This window comes from Nestor notabilis, unplaced genomic scaffold (genome assembly GCF_000696875.1).
Source record: "Nestor notabilis isolate BGI_N333 unplaced genomic scaffold, ASM69687v1 scaffold21342, whole genome shotgun sequence".
Taxonomy (NCBI): domain Eukaryota; kingdom Metazoa; phylum Chordata; class Aves; order Psittaciformes; family Psittacidae; genus Nestor; species Nestor notabilis.
The window spans coordinates 41,315-58,294 of record NW_009919961.1 but is presented as its reverse complement, the minus strand read 5'-3'; the positions used below and the strand labels follow the sequence as shown (position 1 = coordinate 58,294).

Genomic DNA, 16,980 nt, shown 5'->3' with positions numbered 1-16,980 from the left:
CCTCTGATTTTTCAGGCTAGCCTGCCTAGGTCATTGCCTGAGGCATCAGAAGAAATGTTCCATATAAGGCTAGAATAAGAAGCCTTTCTGAGATCAGTAAGAAGTCCTAAAGATATTCCTGCTTTAGTCTTATCTCTCCTTGCTTCAGTTTAACCATTTATATATTTATCTGTCATTTAACTTTGTATCATTCTCCATAGTGAAATCCAGATAAACTTTGAACTTCCGCTAATTTTACTCTATACCATGGGGGGTTTTTTTGATATTTTCTAAAGATAGATACAGTCCGAAACACAACAACCAGATTCCAAGGTTTTCTTTCCTTGCCATGTGAAAAGGCCAGCTGACCCAACATGTCCTGCCCAACTACCTGCAAAGGAAACTGAGAGTGTACCTTTTCACACTGTGATTCAGACTCCTTGGGATGTTTTTTTGTTTCCTGCGTTCAGGGCAGCAGTGCCTTGTACCTGCGTTTAACCAGTTATTTCTATTCTGACCAACAACAAGTGTCTTTGTATCAAGTCAGCAAAACTGCAGCGCTGCAGGGAATACAAATGTTGTTAGACTGCAGAATTATTTACCTGGAAAATAAGGAGGAGGGAAAACATGACAGCGGTAATTCATGGCTGAGCAGCACCACGCACAGTTCTTTTCACCTTAATATGAAAATGGTGAAAGTTCACACAAACCATTTATTACAAACTGCTTAGGCAAAGAACCTGAGAATCAGAAAGGACTTTTTCAAAATATGATACTTGCCTAGAAGACATAATGGCTGCAAAAATGTAGCTAGTTGGTAGTTCATCAGTTGGCTGTTGACTGTTGTCATCCTTATTCAAACTGATCACTAGTTTATTACTTTTTCTATATCCAAGGTTGGGATGATCTAAGAAAAACTCTGATTACAGTTTCCCTCAGCTGACAGCATTTCTCATTCCTCTCACAGAAAATCTCATTGCCTCCAGTGTGCATGTTGACCAGTAGCCAGTTTTCAAACCAGGGTAAGGAAATTGTATTTACTTGTTGTGCAGCTTGTTGTAGATCAGAGAAGGATTCACATCAGTTTCTGTTTCCATCCTTTACATCTGTAGCTGAAGTTTTAATCTTTTGCCAGAAGGGGTTTACCAGAGCAGGTTAAGACTGAGCTTGGGATATGCTTGCATATATCTGCTTAAAGATCTGTTTGTTTCTTTGGTAACCAATCTCCTCCCTCTGACTTTCACAAATCCTAATATTAGCCATGCCCAGCTGGCAAATCCATTCATAAGATACTTGAATGAGGTGTGCTTGGCTAATTGTATCCACAGATTAAAATATTCTGTTAGGCCAAGAAACTGTTACACCTGAAAATATTTCACAATAGCGCACAAGATCAGCAGTGTTATTTGTGAAGACCTAGACAACTTTTCTTTTTTAAATCATTGTGTTAGCAATTTAAATGGACAGATCTGATGGTTCATTTTGCCTTGTGGGTACTATCTGGTGGTATGCTGAGGATACAAAAACAGCTGTGAGAAAACAATTTTGGCTTGAATTTAATAAAATACAAGAATAAAAAAATAAAGATACAGAAGAAAAAGACAAATTGGAGATGAAGGAGGATAATGGAAAGATGATTGGGAAAATCAAAACTTTTTAGTCTTCCTTTGTTTTGTCTTAGCTAATTAATCTTTCATGTATTATCCACTAAAAGCTCTTAAAGAAAATGAGAAAATTATTTACCAGAGTACTTACTACAAACCTTATTGTTCCATGTCTTGTTCAAAGTTTTCAATTAGCATCTTTAAGCAGAAAGAAGCAGAAAAGAAATATCCAAGTGATACCTTTTGTGAGCTTAGATCTTAGAACATTTTCATTTTAAACATGATTTTTCTATGATTTTACTATCTGGGATTATTGGAACATTAAAGCATGCTTGCAGCTACAGTACCAATGTATTTAGGCAACTTAATTTATTATTGAAGAACCTTGTTTTTAAGATTGATGCATTAATTCCACAGACAAATATTTTTTTAACTAAGAAAATGTTCATCTTTGATGAATTGAATTTGAATTAGTGTCAATGTTTGCCAGAGAGATGCAAATATAACTGTTGATCAATCTAAATCTGGCTGATTGTAATCAATTGAAAAGAAAATAAAAATCTGCCTCAAACTGAGGCATCAGCCTCATAGGACAAAATGTTTTCTTTGGAACCATTGCCCTCTGGAGGGGGAATGAAAAATCACGGAAGGGTAAAATTTCCCTTTTATGTCACTGTTTAACTGAATTTATGCTTTACAGCCCAAGAGTGGCTCTATAGACTGACACAAAAAGGAATGCTCTGTCAGAAAAGCCACAGTGGCCACAGTGCTTATGTCAGTGAAGGCTGAAGAAGTAATCCCCATCTGTTTGACAAACTACTCTCCTCCCCTTTATCTCTAAACTCCCCTTTATCTCTAAACTCACTGAACATCCACTCTACAACAGATGTACTTTCTCTTCCAACTTCATCTTGGATCTGTTCCAAGCTGGTGTCATCCCCCTTTATTTGCCAGAACCTTTTTTTTTATGCAATCCCTAAAGAATTCTTGCCTGCCTGATGTCAGACTCTCTTATTTCATTCTCTTTCTTGACCTGTCTGCTGGGCTTGGTTTTTGGGGGGTATCTTCTTGTTTTGTTTGGTTTGGGTTGGGTTTTTTTTTTGGTGTGTGTGTGGTTTATGTTACTTTATTTTATTTTAAATTATCTTGATTACCCTTTCCTTCTTGATCTTTTATTCTTGCCAGGTTTTTAGAAATTGTGTTCTCTTCTTTTTATCTCTACTTTCATGTCTGGCATCTATTTAAATAGACTCTTTTCCTTCTGTCTCTGAGAACTTCACAGGGATTTTTCCCTTGACCTTTAGTTATTGATTGCTTATATCTTGGATAATCACATTTAAATGTCACCTTTAACTGAATATGAATGAAAGGAAGCTCCTTCCTGCTCACACTTTGTCTGTATATTCTCCCTGTGTTGCAGAGGAAATGACAATATCTCTCACAATGGTCTTTCCAGTTTGATTTATAGCAATCTGATGTCTCCTGACTACAAATCTGGTGACTGTTTTAAACCTAAGTAGGACACATGCACCAGCAGTATGAAAGAATAGAACAGCAACACTAGTCCACCTGTAGGCCTACTGTGTTCAGTATCTAGTGTTCCAAAGAAGAGTGCAATATACAAAAGTCCAGAACCTAAATCAACTATTAAGCAAGGTAAAAAACCAAATATCTCTTGGCCTCTACAACACCGTAACAGAAACCCTGAATTTTGAAATTAATACAGCAGTCCAATTTAATTTCAGCCTTCCTTTAGCTAGGACAAGAAATACCAACTACTCAAATATGGTCATGTTTTTCTCTTTGAAAGCACTAGAACTATTTCTTACTTCCTATCCAATAACTACATTTTGCACTCATGTTCCTCTGAGTGACTGAAACTTCCTCACTGTCTTCAAGTATTCTCTGCCACTCCTTAATCCTTCAGATCTGAAACTGCACAACTCCAAGTAAGGTCACAGTATTTACAAATAGGGTAGTAAACCCAGCAGAAGTTCAGCTGTAGAAAAAGATTAATCTCCGTAAAAGAGGTCTCAAGCCTGGAAGTACTACTCATGTCTCAATGAGGGGTCTTAAGCCCAGAAATAGGAATCATTCCCAGAAGATGGGTGACCCAAGTTAAACCTGGAAGTGAGGTTGTTAATGTAACAGGTCGGGCCACTATTTTTAATCCAGAAAAATAATGGACAATAGAAATTATCTTTCTTGCCACTGTTTTCCCTTCCCCTTTTAAGTTATACTCAAATTAGTGATCACCTTATCTGTATCTTCATATGTTTGCTGCTGCTTGTTCTTCCTTCAGTAGTTTCTCCTTGGTTTTGTATGTTAGTCTCTTTATGATTGTATACCTGTGTATCTTTTTGCTATTGTTGCAGTCATCTGTGTGCCTGCCTGTACACAACTCTCCATCTTTTGTTTGATCTTGAATACATCTGGAAAGATCTGAAGGACATATTTAAGTCTTTCTGGAAAAGAAATCCTGCTTTGCTATTTATAAAAAGAATTAATTTGTATCATGATGCACTCTCTTCTTCCCATTTGCAGGCTGGATGTATCTTAAAGCCCAAAGTCAACACAAGATTATTTTTGGATTTTACTGATAACCTGCTTTGCTGTTAACTTGCATATACATTTTTTACTGGGTTTACGTGATAGTTTGATTCTTTGTTTTAATCTGTGAATACAGGGCAAAAGCCAGTTTTTATTGCTACTTTTTACTCTGTGGAGCTTCTTTTCTTATTCTTACAAACATACATAAAGAAAAAGAAATAAACCCCTGTAACTCACAGATCTGGGAGAAAACAGGGGAAGAACCAACAAAAAAGACAACAAAGTTTCAGCAGTTGATGCCACCTAAAGAAAATACTTAGGAGGTAAATCCTATGACATTTGTGGATTTAGATTCTCCCCAGGTGCAATTGTCTTTCCCGAAAGGCAGCTTAGTAGTGGTAATTGTGTGAATGACAAAATCCTCCTATCTCATAATGCTGCAGTGTGAAGCTTAAGCTTTATATATTTTACAATCAAATGTATGACACTACAGTATACTGCACATATTTTATAAACATGAAATGTAATAAATCTGGAGTGTCGTGGCACAGAAAAAGTCAGGTATGGCATCCAGTTCCTTTGCAGAAGTCCATGCTGATCCCAGCATAATGTCTTCCCTACAGACATAAGGTGCCAATAGATTTCCATTACCACATTTTGAGCAATGAAGGCATAGCTGCCTGATTTGTGAAAATGAATTATGAAAGCACCACAATATACTTGTCCTATGTTGCCATAATCAAAACTGCTATACTTACCTTTCCTAGGAAAGTGATAGCAGCTACGTAGTTATCTTTAAGGAAGAAAGGAGTTGTTTTAATATCAGCAGAATAATAATTTCCACATAGCTATGTGGAGCTATATGGGTGGTCTCATTTGTCCTTAGATAAACTGCAATGACAGTCCTGTACCATTCTCATGAATCTGCACCTTAACAGAAAGTTGCAAAACCTTCTTTTGGAATATATTGCATGAATATCACTCTATTTTGCAATATTTCCTAAAAAGTGTAGTCAAACACATTATGCTTTGTCACTCTACACACCCCACTCTGCTTGCAGATCTTCAGCGACTGTCATTCTCCCAGCAGTAATTTTTTCTTTCAGAGGAGCTGATAGACTGTACTGGCTCACTGAGCCAACACTGCATACCAGTCTACTGAATCAGCTCAGTATAAGACTGTAAGTATGTAACCCAGCAAGCATCCATGCTGAGTTATTTTTCTTTGCTCTAGGCACACCAATTAGGAGGTATTTTTTGCCGCATTTGCAATGCAGGCAATTCAGCCTTCTTCCCAGTGTTGTAATCTGGGAAACACAGTACTCTGAAGTCACTCATTCTTTGCAGCATTGGCTGAGAGTATTTTAGATTGGATTCCAGTGAACTGAGGCTAAATAATATTTCCATTTACATGGTGCAGCTGTCCTTTTTCACACCCTGTCTCTTCAAGGGCTGTCAGTGTGGCCACAGGTTAGGGTACTATGTGTGTAAGAGTGACTTTTTGGCAGCACAATATATGCTCAGACTGATCCTAATTTCTGCAGGTAAAGGACTATGTCTACCTGTTCAGTAAGAGAAGAGAAACACAATGTTCAAGAGTTGTAATTATTCTAGTGTTACATTGCCACATTAATGACTTCAGAGCAGCTGTCCTGAGTTTAGTGGGCACCTTTGTCCCATTTACCACAGCATAAAGTCTTTGTGGAAGTATTTTTTTCTTTCCTCACCTGCCTCATCAGCTTGTCTTCTGTTACAACAAATGTGTGTAACTGCGGCAAATACATTTATTTAACAACAGTTCAGGTCTGAGAATTCAAAAGAATGAGTTTCATTAATGTTGCTTCTCGTATCAACATCACTCTTCTCAAAATGTGCTTGAACATCCAATCCCTTTGTTTTGATGGATTTTAACTTTTCCCTTAGGACTAGGTTATGTCTGATGCCTTATGCGTTGGCAGGTGGTTTGGATACAAACTAAATTTCTCTTTGTTAGTGTGTAGTGTAGGTAGTGTGCAATGCTTCTCCAGACATGCTATTTAGCTTATAAGGGAGGTATTCCTAATTAAATGTTTAATTTATTGCATTCCATTCTACGTTACTTAGCATGGGCAGTATATCTTGATATGAAATCAGTCATAGTTATTACCTCTGTACTAGCAAAATAGCAACTTCCAATTAATGCAAACAGCTTTTGAATGCAGCATACTCTACTTAGGAGTACTCAAAATCTCTATCATTCATTTACCAGTGTTACAATTTTAATTTCATGTTCACTTCTAGTGTGCAAGCTTAGTGCGAAGTGGTAAGCGTCTTCAGCCAGTCTACGTGTAGATGACAATGAAGAAACTATTACTGATCCTTATTTTGCAGTATTAATGTTTGTTCTTGTAGTAGACAACAGCACTTCATAAATGGTGTATCATTCAAGTGCTTACTGTCCCATCAGCAGAAAATATGCTGTACAACCATTTTCTCAGGGAACACCTAAAAGTTTCTTCCTTGTCAGTAATTGCTACTTTGCTCTTTTGTTAAACAAAATCTAGAAACTTCTTTTCACCATGGAAAATAATGTATTTTCCAGTTATATTGAATGGTATTTCACTATTGTTCATGTTTTGGGCAATATCTAGAATTCGAATTTGCCAGCCCTTCCTAGACTGGAATCTGATTACACATGGGCTGTTCTCAAAGAGTATTGAGTTGTTCTATATTCTCAAGGAACAATGGATTGAAAGTTGTGAATTACGTAATCTCTGTGCTCATTTGGACGAAAGCACACAGAAAGCATCCATCTCCCATGCTTAGCTATGCTTGTGCAGAATTTATGCTTCAAAAGTTCAGAAAATTCTGCACGTGCTGTAAACTACTCAGGAATGTCCCTGCAACAGGTAGCAAGAGCAGCAGCAGCAGATATTTAGTTTGCTTAATGCAAAATATTTCATAGTGCAGCAGGTACGTTCTCAGTATTCCAATAGGATACTAATGTTTATAGTGTCTAGATAATAATGACAACACTAACAACAATACCAAATTCTTATCATATGGCTCTCATATGGCTCTCACTAGTACACTGCATGATGATTTTCAAAAAAGGTCTGGCTATCCTCATTCTACAAATGAAGCAGCTGAGGAACAAAAAGTAAAAGTGATTTGCTAACATTGATTTAGGAGTTCATTGGCAAAAATAAAACCTGTGTTAATATGATTTTGTGCTCACTACCTCATATTACTCTCTGTCGCTTGTACCTCTGAAATGTTCTAAAAGTTGCTTGCATGAGAAACTGTCTTGTCCCTCTATAAAAGTGTAAGCCATAGTCAGGCATTATGAAGTTAATTCAAGCATCTATTTCTTTGCCTTCTGCTGCAGACTACAAATCTTCTCCCTGAAAAAATGGTCTCAGTCACTGAAAAATGTAGATTGCACTGCCAAGGATCAAAATTTATTTGTTGTTGCTAGTTGTGAACTAATACAGGGAAATGCAGAGACCGTGTTTCAGTAATAATGAATTGTAATAGTAAGAGGTTCTGAATGGAATTGAAGTATGCAAGGGAATTTTTTCTTCTGTGTGTATATCTTGTCCTTGTTCCAACTGCATCTGATGTCCAGGATGCTTTGCTTTATTTTCTTTCATTTCTTTTTAGTGAAAAATGGCCCAGGTATTACTTGAAGCAGCCTACTTGATTTTTTGTCACTCTTGAAATTTTCTGAAAAGAAACATCATGAGCATGAGGAAGACAGCACACAAAAGTAGAGAATGAAAAAGAAGCACAAGGAATCAACAGTGCAAAGGACAGAGAAGATAAACATTCATCAAGAACCACAAAGACAGAACTGACTTGCCAGAGGGAATTGCTTTGCCTTTGTGGGAAGTTTATTAGAATTGTGCTTGGTATTCCAAACTGGCCTTTCCCAATCTCTCCCATCCTATTCTTCCTCAGTCACTCCTACAAGGTGTCTCATCTACTCACCCTCACAGCAGAAACCACCTTTAGTCCTTACAGAACACCTGAGAGGTGTAAAAAAAACCTGCGCATAGCTGGTGTCTGTTGACATGGTATTGTCATACTTCTCAGCTGCCTGGGGGTTATGTGAAGATAATTTCTGTTGTGGAGACTGACCAGTAGTTGAGAAGAAGACAAGAGAGACTGCAGGTCTAAGGAAGCCCATGAAGAGCACACGCTACCTTTGATTCAATATGGCAAATTCAGGAATTGATAGTAGGATGCAGACTGGGAGAAGCATGATCAGAAAAGGAAGGAAAAGAGCGAAAGAGCAGGGACACAGTTACACAGGAGGAGGAATGAATCTTTGGAGGAAGGTACCATTTAAAAAGAAGAAGACACATAGAGTAGCATTGAAAGAACATCAAAAGTGAGAAAAAGAATAATCTAGAACTAGAGAAAAAGAACAGGAAAGCTGATCAGAGGGAAAGCTGAAACGTAAGTGACTGGGAAAAAGAAACAGACAGAGAAAGAAGCAAAGACGGTAACAGAAAGAAAACAATGGGAAATACAGTCAGATTTTTTTCTTCCCTATAGAAAATGCACTGCAAATATATGACTACAAAATCTATACAAAAAAGTTGTTGTTTATACAGAGTACAAAATGGGCACTAAACTCTAGGGTGGAAGTGATGGAAATAAATAGGCAGATCCCCTTTCCTCAATGCAACAAATCTGAATGCTGGATTTGTCAAGACAGGCTTTTTTTTTTTTTTTTTCCACTGACTATTATGATTGTATGTACGTAATAGGAAAATATATCAAGCATTTCTGTTCTGATCACTATTTCTTCATTATTACAATTTTCACAATAAAATCACAAGAAGCACAATACTATAGCACTAAGCCCAAGTAAAATATAATTTAGGTGCTTGGCACTGTTTGTGTGTCACAGACAATTTAAAAATGCAGGAAATGAATTTGAAATGAAGAGTACAATAATCTAGGACTTTGCACAAATTTGTTATTGCCAACTAAATATGTCATTATTTGCCTCCCTTTCATGCGGAGTGCTGAGAAAAATTATTGAGCATGTACTAATTTATATCTCCTCATAACCCATTGCTCTCTGTCAGTATCCCCATTTCAAAATGAATGGCTCCTAAGAGAAAAAGAGAGTGAAAAAGAACATAACAATGAGGTATTAAAAATTATTAATGTACCAAAGGGTATGTAGAGAGAGATGCAACAAGATTTTCAGTCAGATAGATGTGTTTTAGTGGACGGAGACATGTGCAGACAGAGAAAAAGAGAGTACATCATAAACCAAAATACTTTTCCTTCCAGGTCATGGAAATCACTTTAAGATCACCAACTGGCAATTAGGACAGTGAACTGCATGCAGCCTACCAGCCAGCTACAAAGAGAAGCACACGGGAGCATCATGTTCACAAAAAATGGTGTTGATTGAACAAGAGCTTTTTCAAACTTTTGTGATTTAGTAAAATGGAGAAGTATGCAGAGAGAACAGCTTTTTGTTTAAGAGACTGATTCATTCACACACCTCATGATCATGAGTATAAACATAAAATGGCATTAATAAGCTTAGGGGCTCCAGTTTTTGTCATTCCTTGGCAGGCATAGATAGCAGTGTTTAATGGAGACGTATAAAAAAGGGGAATGCAGGATGTCAGAGAGGATGCTAATGCTAATCACAGTGTGACATTGTGGAGAGTGCTCCGAAACACATCCACATTCTGCTTGGAACATGAGTCCAGACCTCATGCTTAGAGGACACTGCAGACACACTATCTGGAGGTAACTTCATGCTCAGGCATGGTTTTGGGGAAGCCTTACAGCACATCAGCAGAGGACATATGGGCCAACATTTTAACTTTGAACTGTCCTATGCCTGAATCTTTCTCACCCTTTCCACCATCCTGTATTTTATCTGATTTTGCAGTGAAGTTGCAATGGCTGCCATCAGGCAAAGGCCTTTCTAGAAGAAACCTGACGCTGAACCCTGGAAGGTGAGATGTGATCACATCAGGAAAAGAGCAAAGGGTACCTTCTAATAACATGAGAAGTGCTGATCTGTTGGCACATATAGGCATATTTGTTCTAAGGAACTCCCAGCTCATGAAGTTTCAGCTTTTCTCATCTGTAATTGAATTAGGAATAGCAACGGGCAAGCAAGTCAATATTGGAAAAAACATCATACCTGGAGTCTGTGTTTTCTTTTCCCTTTTTTTCTTTGTTGTACTTGCCCTAAAAAAAATAAATATATATATATATAGTTCAGGAAAAAAAAAATAATCAAAAAACCCATCATGCCATTGCCAAGAAATTCAGGAAAAAGTCTTAGCCTGGTAATACCATTATGTACCAGGATCAATATTAAATATGTGCTAAATAATATAGTAAGCTTTGTTTTGAAGCACAGGCACACTAATAGAGATACTTGAATGGTATAGACTGCACTTAAATATAATAGCACTGAAGCACTGAGCATTCATTCACTTTTGCTTGGCTCCTGTCTGCGTGGACCTAGTGTATGGGAGAGTGGGCAGGGGGAATGGCCTTTCTAAAACCCCTGAACATCTGAGAAACCAAAGTCTAGATACTTGGAACCCCCACCCTGTATTCTTCAGGTTCCTAATCCATTAAAGCATTAGGAAAATCACAGTAATCCCGAAAAAGCGCTGCAGACAAAGATGACACATTTCACTTTTCAAAGTCAGCAGCAGAAATTAATTATATTAGATTCATTTTCCAAGCATACCTACCTAGTTTTCCTCTTTTCTGAGCTTTTGCTCTTCATATCCAGAGAAAGATTCATATTCTTTGACTGCATGGTGATTTCCTGCCTTGCTGGTTTCAGGCTGTTGTAGAAGGTTTCTCCTTTTATTCTGCTCTCTTCTGTGTGATCCACTGTATCTGAGAGGGGAATTTGGTTGGAGGAGATTTGCTTAATAACAACTTCTTCCTCTGCTTTGGGGTTCAGCACACCTTGTGGGTCATCCCTCTTAAAGGAAAAAGGAAAGATTAACAGATGTGAGCAACTGACATAAAGATCTGCACACACGGTTGATCAGCACAGCTGGAACTTTGTGGTATTTTCCTACAGTCCCCTATATACTGAATATTCAGCTATAAAGTGGTGTCAGACCATCCATAGGAAACGTGATATATTTATCTAGAAGAGAGACTACTGTTTCTCCTACATTATCAGTTTGTTAGTGATTATTGGCCCGCAGCTTTGCCTAGAGGTGACTATGCCGTCCATCAAGGGATAACAGGTCCAAAGCTTAACCTCTGAGATTTGTTTATGGTTTCACCTCCAAGTTCTCTGCTTCTGATTCATGTCCAGGACAATTTTATCTCCAGAGTATTCTCCTCTTTTTGCTCATATTCAGAAACTAAGAAAAGATCTTTGCTTCCCATTCTGTCCAGATTTTGAGATTGGTTCTTATGAAAATCTTTCTGAGCATCCTGCTTTTAAGTAGCTGAGGCAGAGATACTCGTTTCTCACATGCAGACAGTTTTCTCACTAAACAGAAAGAGAGCAGGGAGGATGTAATAATTCAAACTTAAAAACTATCAGTGGAAAAGCCAGTAGTGAGTGGAAAAGCCAGTAGTGAGTGGAAAAGCCAGTAGTGAGTGGAAAAGCCAACACCTCAAGGTATTGAAACACAAGGTACTGAAACTGGAAAAATAAGACATCTATTCTGCAAAAAAAATTTGAGATTCCAGGTCTGGGTCATGATTTTTGTATGCTGAATCACTAGTAATATCTGTTGTACATGCAGGACCTGATATTCATATCAGGCCAGTTTATGTCCAGAAATTGGAACAAGGGTCTAGTGTCTGACATCCAATAAGAGAGAAAGCAGAAAACCCAGAAGAAAGGTGGCTATGTAGGAATATTTGAAGCAGGAGAATATAAATTAAAAAATTTTGTAAATCCTATACTTACTTTCTTACAATCTATGTATTCTCGACTTAACCGGTGTGGTGGTTAGATGTGGCTGTGCAGATTTTTCAGCCAAATCTGAGTCTATACTTTCTGCAAATCTAATCTTAATATGATAGCTTTCCCCTAGATTGTTTTCAGTCATCTGTTTACCTCATCACTGATTTTTCTTGAAAGAATCATCTCTCACAGTTTTCTCCTCTCTCAAAAATTATATTTTTCTAGTTCCCTTGTATTTTTTCTGCTGCACATACACAAAGTTGTTCCTTATCTCTGTACGTGCAGCATTGAGCACTGGCCATGTGATTTTGTTTTTTCTTCTCCCTGCGGATGTGGCTGTGCTTGGCTGAGAGATGAGCTGGCTTGAATGGGAACTAAAGACTCACCAATACTGTGCTGACAAAATGTTTACTTGGAACTTTGGGGAAATAGAGTTAGGTAAGATTGAGCAGCATCATTAGCCACCCAATTGCTTCCTAAGTGTGACGCTAAAGTAACAGGTCCCTTCTGTACTTTAGTGAAACTTCTGTATGTGATATTCTCTTTAGGACCTGAAGCATTTTTGCTGACCCTCACTGTTGTCCTTGTTTCTCTCTTAGCTACAATGAGCAGCTGCCTTCTGCCTGCCTGCTGTAACATTTCCCTCAAGAACTTTCTCTTTCTGTCCTTTGAATGGACCAAATGACTTTGTCCTCTTTGCTTAATTAGGTGTCAGCCCCTGCAGGGGTCTCAGCTGTGCTGCATCTTTCCTTCTCTGCTTTTTTTCAGTGTGTTGTGGTCAAACCACTGAAATTCAGTGGTTTGACTGAATTCAGTCAAAAAGAACTATTTAAGAACATACCCCCAACTATGAGGGAAAGCTGAACACCGAACAATAAGTAGTATGCTATTTACTGATTCGCAAAACTTTAGGAGGACCCTGAAATTCTGCAGCGAGTTTACAAGCCAACTATTTTGATAAACAGAACTGTAGCTCCTTTAAAGCACTCAAAATATATGACTTGAGAGATAGTACAGAATATGAGCACAAGTGATACTTTCCAATTGGTCAGCTTGAAATTTTGATACCTGTTTGCTGAAGACCCACCTTTTCCGATGGGTCGTTTGAGCTAGGAACTTTCTTGGGACACGTGTCAAAATCCTTGCATTTTACATCTACTTCGGTATTGCTGATATCTTCAGGGGGTTTCAGGAGAGAGATGAGCTGCAGCCACATGTGGAATAGGTGTTGTTGCTGGTCTGGTGGGGCACAGAGCTCTAGGTAATAGGAACGGCCATTTACTAATTTCAACATGAGGTGATGATTAACTGTGCTGTGGACAGAGAGTTCCACAAACTTCAAGGGGAAGAGCCTATAAAAAAAGGGGGAAACTCATCATTAAACACAAATGGAGAATTCTCTCAAAGAAGATACTGTGTCTGTCAGACCTACAGATAAAGTAAGACTGAAAGTGATAAACCAGAATAGGAATGATCTGCTGAGTGGACTTGGACACTCTTCTTCTGCATGACCCTAGCTAAATGTGGAAGAAATGCTGGGCAGTAGTGTGCAGAATGGAGGTAAAGGAAGTTCGCATCTCTACAGTGTCTTTATTCCACTACCCTATTCGTTTGCAATCCTGTACCCCTAATCTTCCTACCAGCTTTCAGCTTCTGATATATTTAGAAAGTAATAAGTATTTGTAATTATCAAGATATCTATATGCACGTGGGTAGCATTGGCCTGAAATTATGACTGGAATGGAGCCTAAAAATTTGTACTTGAATTTAAGAGTTTCTCCCAGCTTTATGGTGTTAGTGCTGGAACAAAGAGCCAGTGCAGGTATGAGGCCTGTTAATAAACTGACCCTTCAAAGAAGGAATATGCTGAATGGAAATGAGAAATACATTCATATTTCTTATTTATTCTTCAAAGAAATATTTAATCCTTCTCAGTGCTAACTCACCTGGTAAGTGCTAGCTGTTCCATAGGGGATGGCATCTCTGAGAGTTTCCAGAAGTTTTTCATACTTTCATGTGGGAACAGGGACACTTCACATGCTACCAGCATTGCCTCAGGCACTAGTAACGTGGGATCGGCAGGACAGATGCCGATGGTCACGCAGCTGGGTCGGTTATGGACAGAAATTGGTTCCCCTCTTTGATTAACCTGAACAACAACAACAAAAAAAGCCCCATCAACACTGACATCTGCTGTGTGACCTCTCAGAGAATATGCTACCAATACATTTAACGGTGTTTTGGCTTGGGGGCCCTAGAGCTTATGTATTGGATTGGTGAGGGTAGAGGAGAATGTGGAATAACAAAACGTGAATGAATGTGAATGAAAACAAAGGAAAGAAGTTGAAACATAGTAGAGGAGGACTGGAAATCGCTGGCTTTTTTGCAGTCCAAATAATTTGGTATCTGATTGCTGTGGTCAGAAACCTCTTGAGTACCATTATCTGTTAGTGTAAATACAATGGAAGAGGCACTCTGTTCTGATGACTCACTGTCTTTGTCAGCAATCCTGTGATAGTAATGAGACCTCGTTACAAACCAGGGTCCTGCTAGGCACTGTACAAACACAGGAAGGAAAATGATTCCAGGTAATTTATGTGTAAGACTTGAAATTACAGAAAGAAAAACGAGAAAATACAAGGAGATAATAGGTGGCGAATGTGATCAAATCACATGTGATGTACCATTGACAGGATCTGGTTTTGACAGGCAGAGAAGAAGTGTGTCCTAAAAAGAAATCTGAGGGAGGATAGTGCATTAAATTAACGGATATCCAGTAGAATCTCCTCCCATGTGTGAGAGACAGTATGTAAAAATGATCAAAGGCTTTTTTTTTTTTCTTCCTTCCATTTAAATGTAAATGAGTCAGTGATGGAGCTGTTTTCTTGAGTTGACTGGTTAAAGGCAACTGCTTCCTTGATAGCAAATGAGGTCTGATAAATAAAGCAGGGATAAATCATAAAGTACCTTGAAAATGGGGACTCATAGCTAATTAACATTCTCTATGTGTATCAACAGTGCAAGACTGAATTAATCAAGGCAAGACCAAAGGATGTTGCAATTATCACAAAGTGAAGTAATGAAACCCTATGAAAAACAGAGCTCAGATACATCATGCAAATAGAATTCAGATATCTTAGACTCACTGTGAATGCAGTATTGTAGGAGTGCAGACTGTTGCCACAGTCTTGCAGGGTTCTTTGGCCAGTGCTTAGGCTAAGTAACAGGCAGGGCGGTGATACTGCATGCAAGGATACTACAAGGTGCAACTGTGTGGGAGGGATTGCCTGGGAAAGGCTGGCTGCCATATAGGCTAGATTTGATGGCTGAAAACATTAACAGGATAGCACAGAACCAGGAATTTGCTAGAACAATTCTAGCTGCTGCTATAGGAAGGAGTGAACTGCTGACAAAGAAGAGTGAAAACACCACTCTGTGTTCCTTCTCTAATTTGCAGCATTGCTGTTCATAGGTTTCTGAACTGTTGCCTTTAGAATATGAGCATAATGAGTCTCTAGAGAGAGGAAACATTACCTATGTGTGTGTAGCGGACAGAGAGTAAGAATAGTGAGAACAAATGAATGAGGAATACCTGTTGAGCTGAGAGAGGGGAAAAAAGGTAATAATTGCAAGCAACTTTACCTTGAGCATGCCAAATAATTTAATTTGAATGACTTTTTACCTGGACAAACTTGCTTTCTAAGATGGGAGCAGAGATAAAAGGAGCATATTCTCCTTGGCTAAGAAGTTTCTGGAGGTCACCCATAATGGATGCCTGACTTGAACTGATGGTCTTAAAATCAAGCTTGCTATTCATTTCGCCTCTCTAGAAAACAAAAATAAATTTGCAAGTTAAAGGGAATAGAGATCAGAAGGCTTGTCACACCCTCCCCTCCAATAATTATGAAAACAAACATAATCTTTTTTGACAGGCTTTATTATACTGCTGAAGAATAGAACCTCACCCCCTCAAACTTACATTTTTAAGAACATGCAATCTCAAGTGCAAAAGGGAACTTAGTAAGGCTTTCTCATAGCTCTTGACTCCTCTTTTACTATTTAAGGGAAAAAGGCCAGTGAACCTCTAAACACTAGTTTGCACATGCTGTTCTACACTTCATTATGTTCTTCTTGTTTATAAGTAATTTTTGTTATTTTTGTCACTGTTAAGATAACTTTCTGTATTTGCCAACAACAGTAGAAACCCTTGAGCTGTTCTCAGTGCTAGATAGTGACGTCTATATTTGCATCTCTTGGACCACATGTTTCTGTTAAGAGTCAAGAAGAGACTTAAGAGATGTTCTGAAGTAGAAATTCTCCAGCAGCTGAACAGGCTGACTTTAACACAAAAGCTGGAGAATAAGTAACATAATATTGATTGACTCATTGAGGGGAAAAAAATAATATTAAATGCTACTTGTTAATTAAATTTTGTACATCTTCATTAAACAGCTAATTTCTATTAACCCAAGTAGATGCAAAAGTCAAATTATCTGTTCATAACTGCTCAGTAAGTGGCAGAATGCCAAGAATAGAAATACCCTGCTAACAGGCTTTAAAAAAAAAAAAAAAAGTAGGTGTAGTAGACTTCTGCTTCCTATTCTTTTTACTTATTCTACTTTTTACCTTATTTTACTTAGATCAATCCATTTCTTACACTTATGAATATGTCTAAGAAAAGAGAGGGCACTAGTCCCTTCTGCAGAGCCTGCTGGAATTTTCCCAGCACTAGAAACCAATGATTGGCAGCAGCATCATGCACAGGCTTGATGATATGGTTTCCCTTCTTGAGTTTCTTTAAGAAGTAATAACATGAAGAAAAGTAGCGTATGAATCTGTATACATGAGGCAGCAAGTGTTGTAACAGGCAGGCAGAGTGGTTTGGAAGAACCCAGCCCCATCACTGCTGACATCACAATACATCACCTGGTT

General features: G+C 38.2%; 1 protein-coding gene across 1 annotated transcript; it reads right to left on the bottom strand.

Annotated features, from left to right (window-relative positions):
* Nucleotides 1-10,861: 10,861 nt before the first annotated feature.
* On the bottom strand, nt 10,862-15,865 carry LOC104402572 (protein FAM71D-like; the record flags this gene model as incomplete). Its single annotated transcript, XM_010010476.1, has 4 exons — nt 15,731-15,865; nt 13,995-14,197; nt 13,136-13,400; nt 10,862-11,100 (listed from the first exon to the last, which is right to left on the bottom strand). Coding segments are annotated over exons 1-4 (842 nt in total), but the record flags the coding sequence as incomplete, so codon positions are not given.
* Between the last annotated feature and the right edge of the window lie 1,115 nt (nt 15,866-16,980).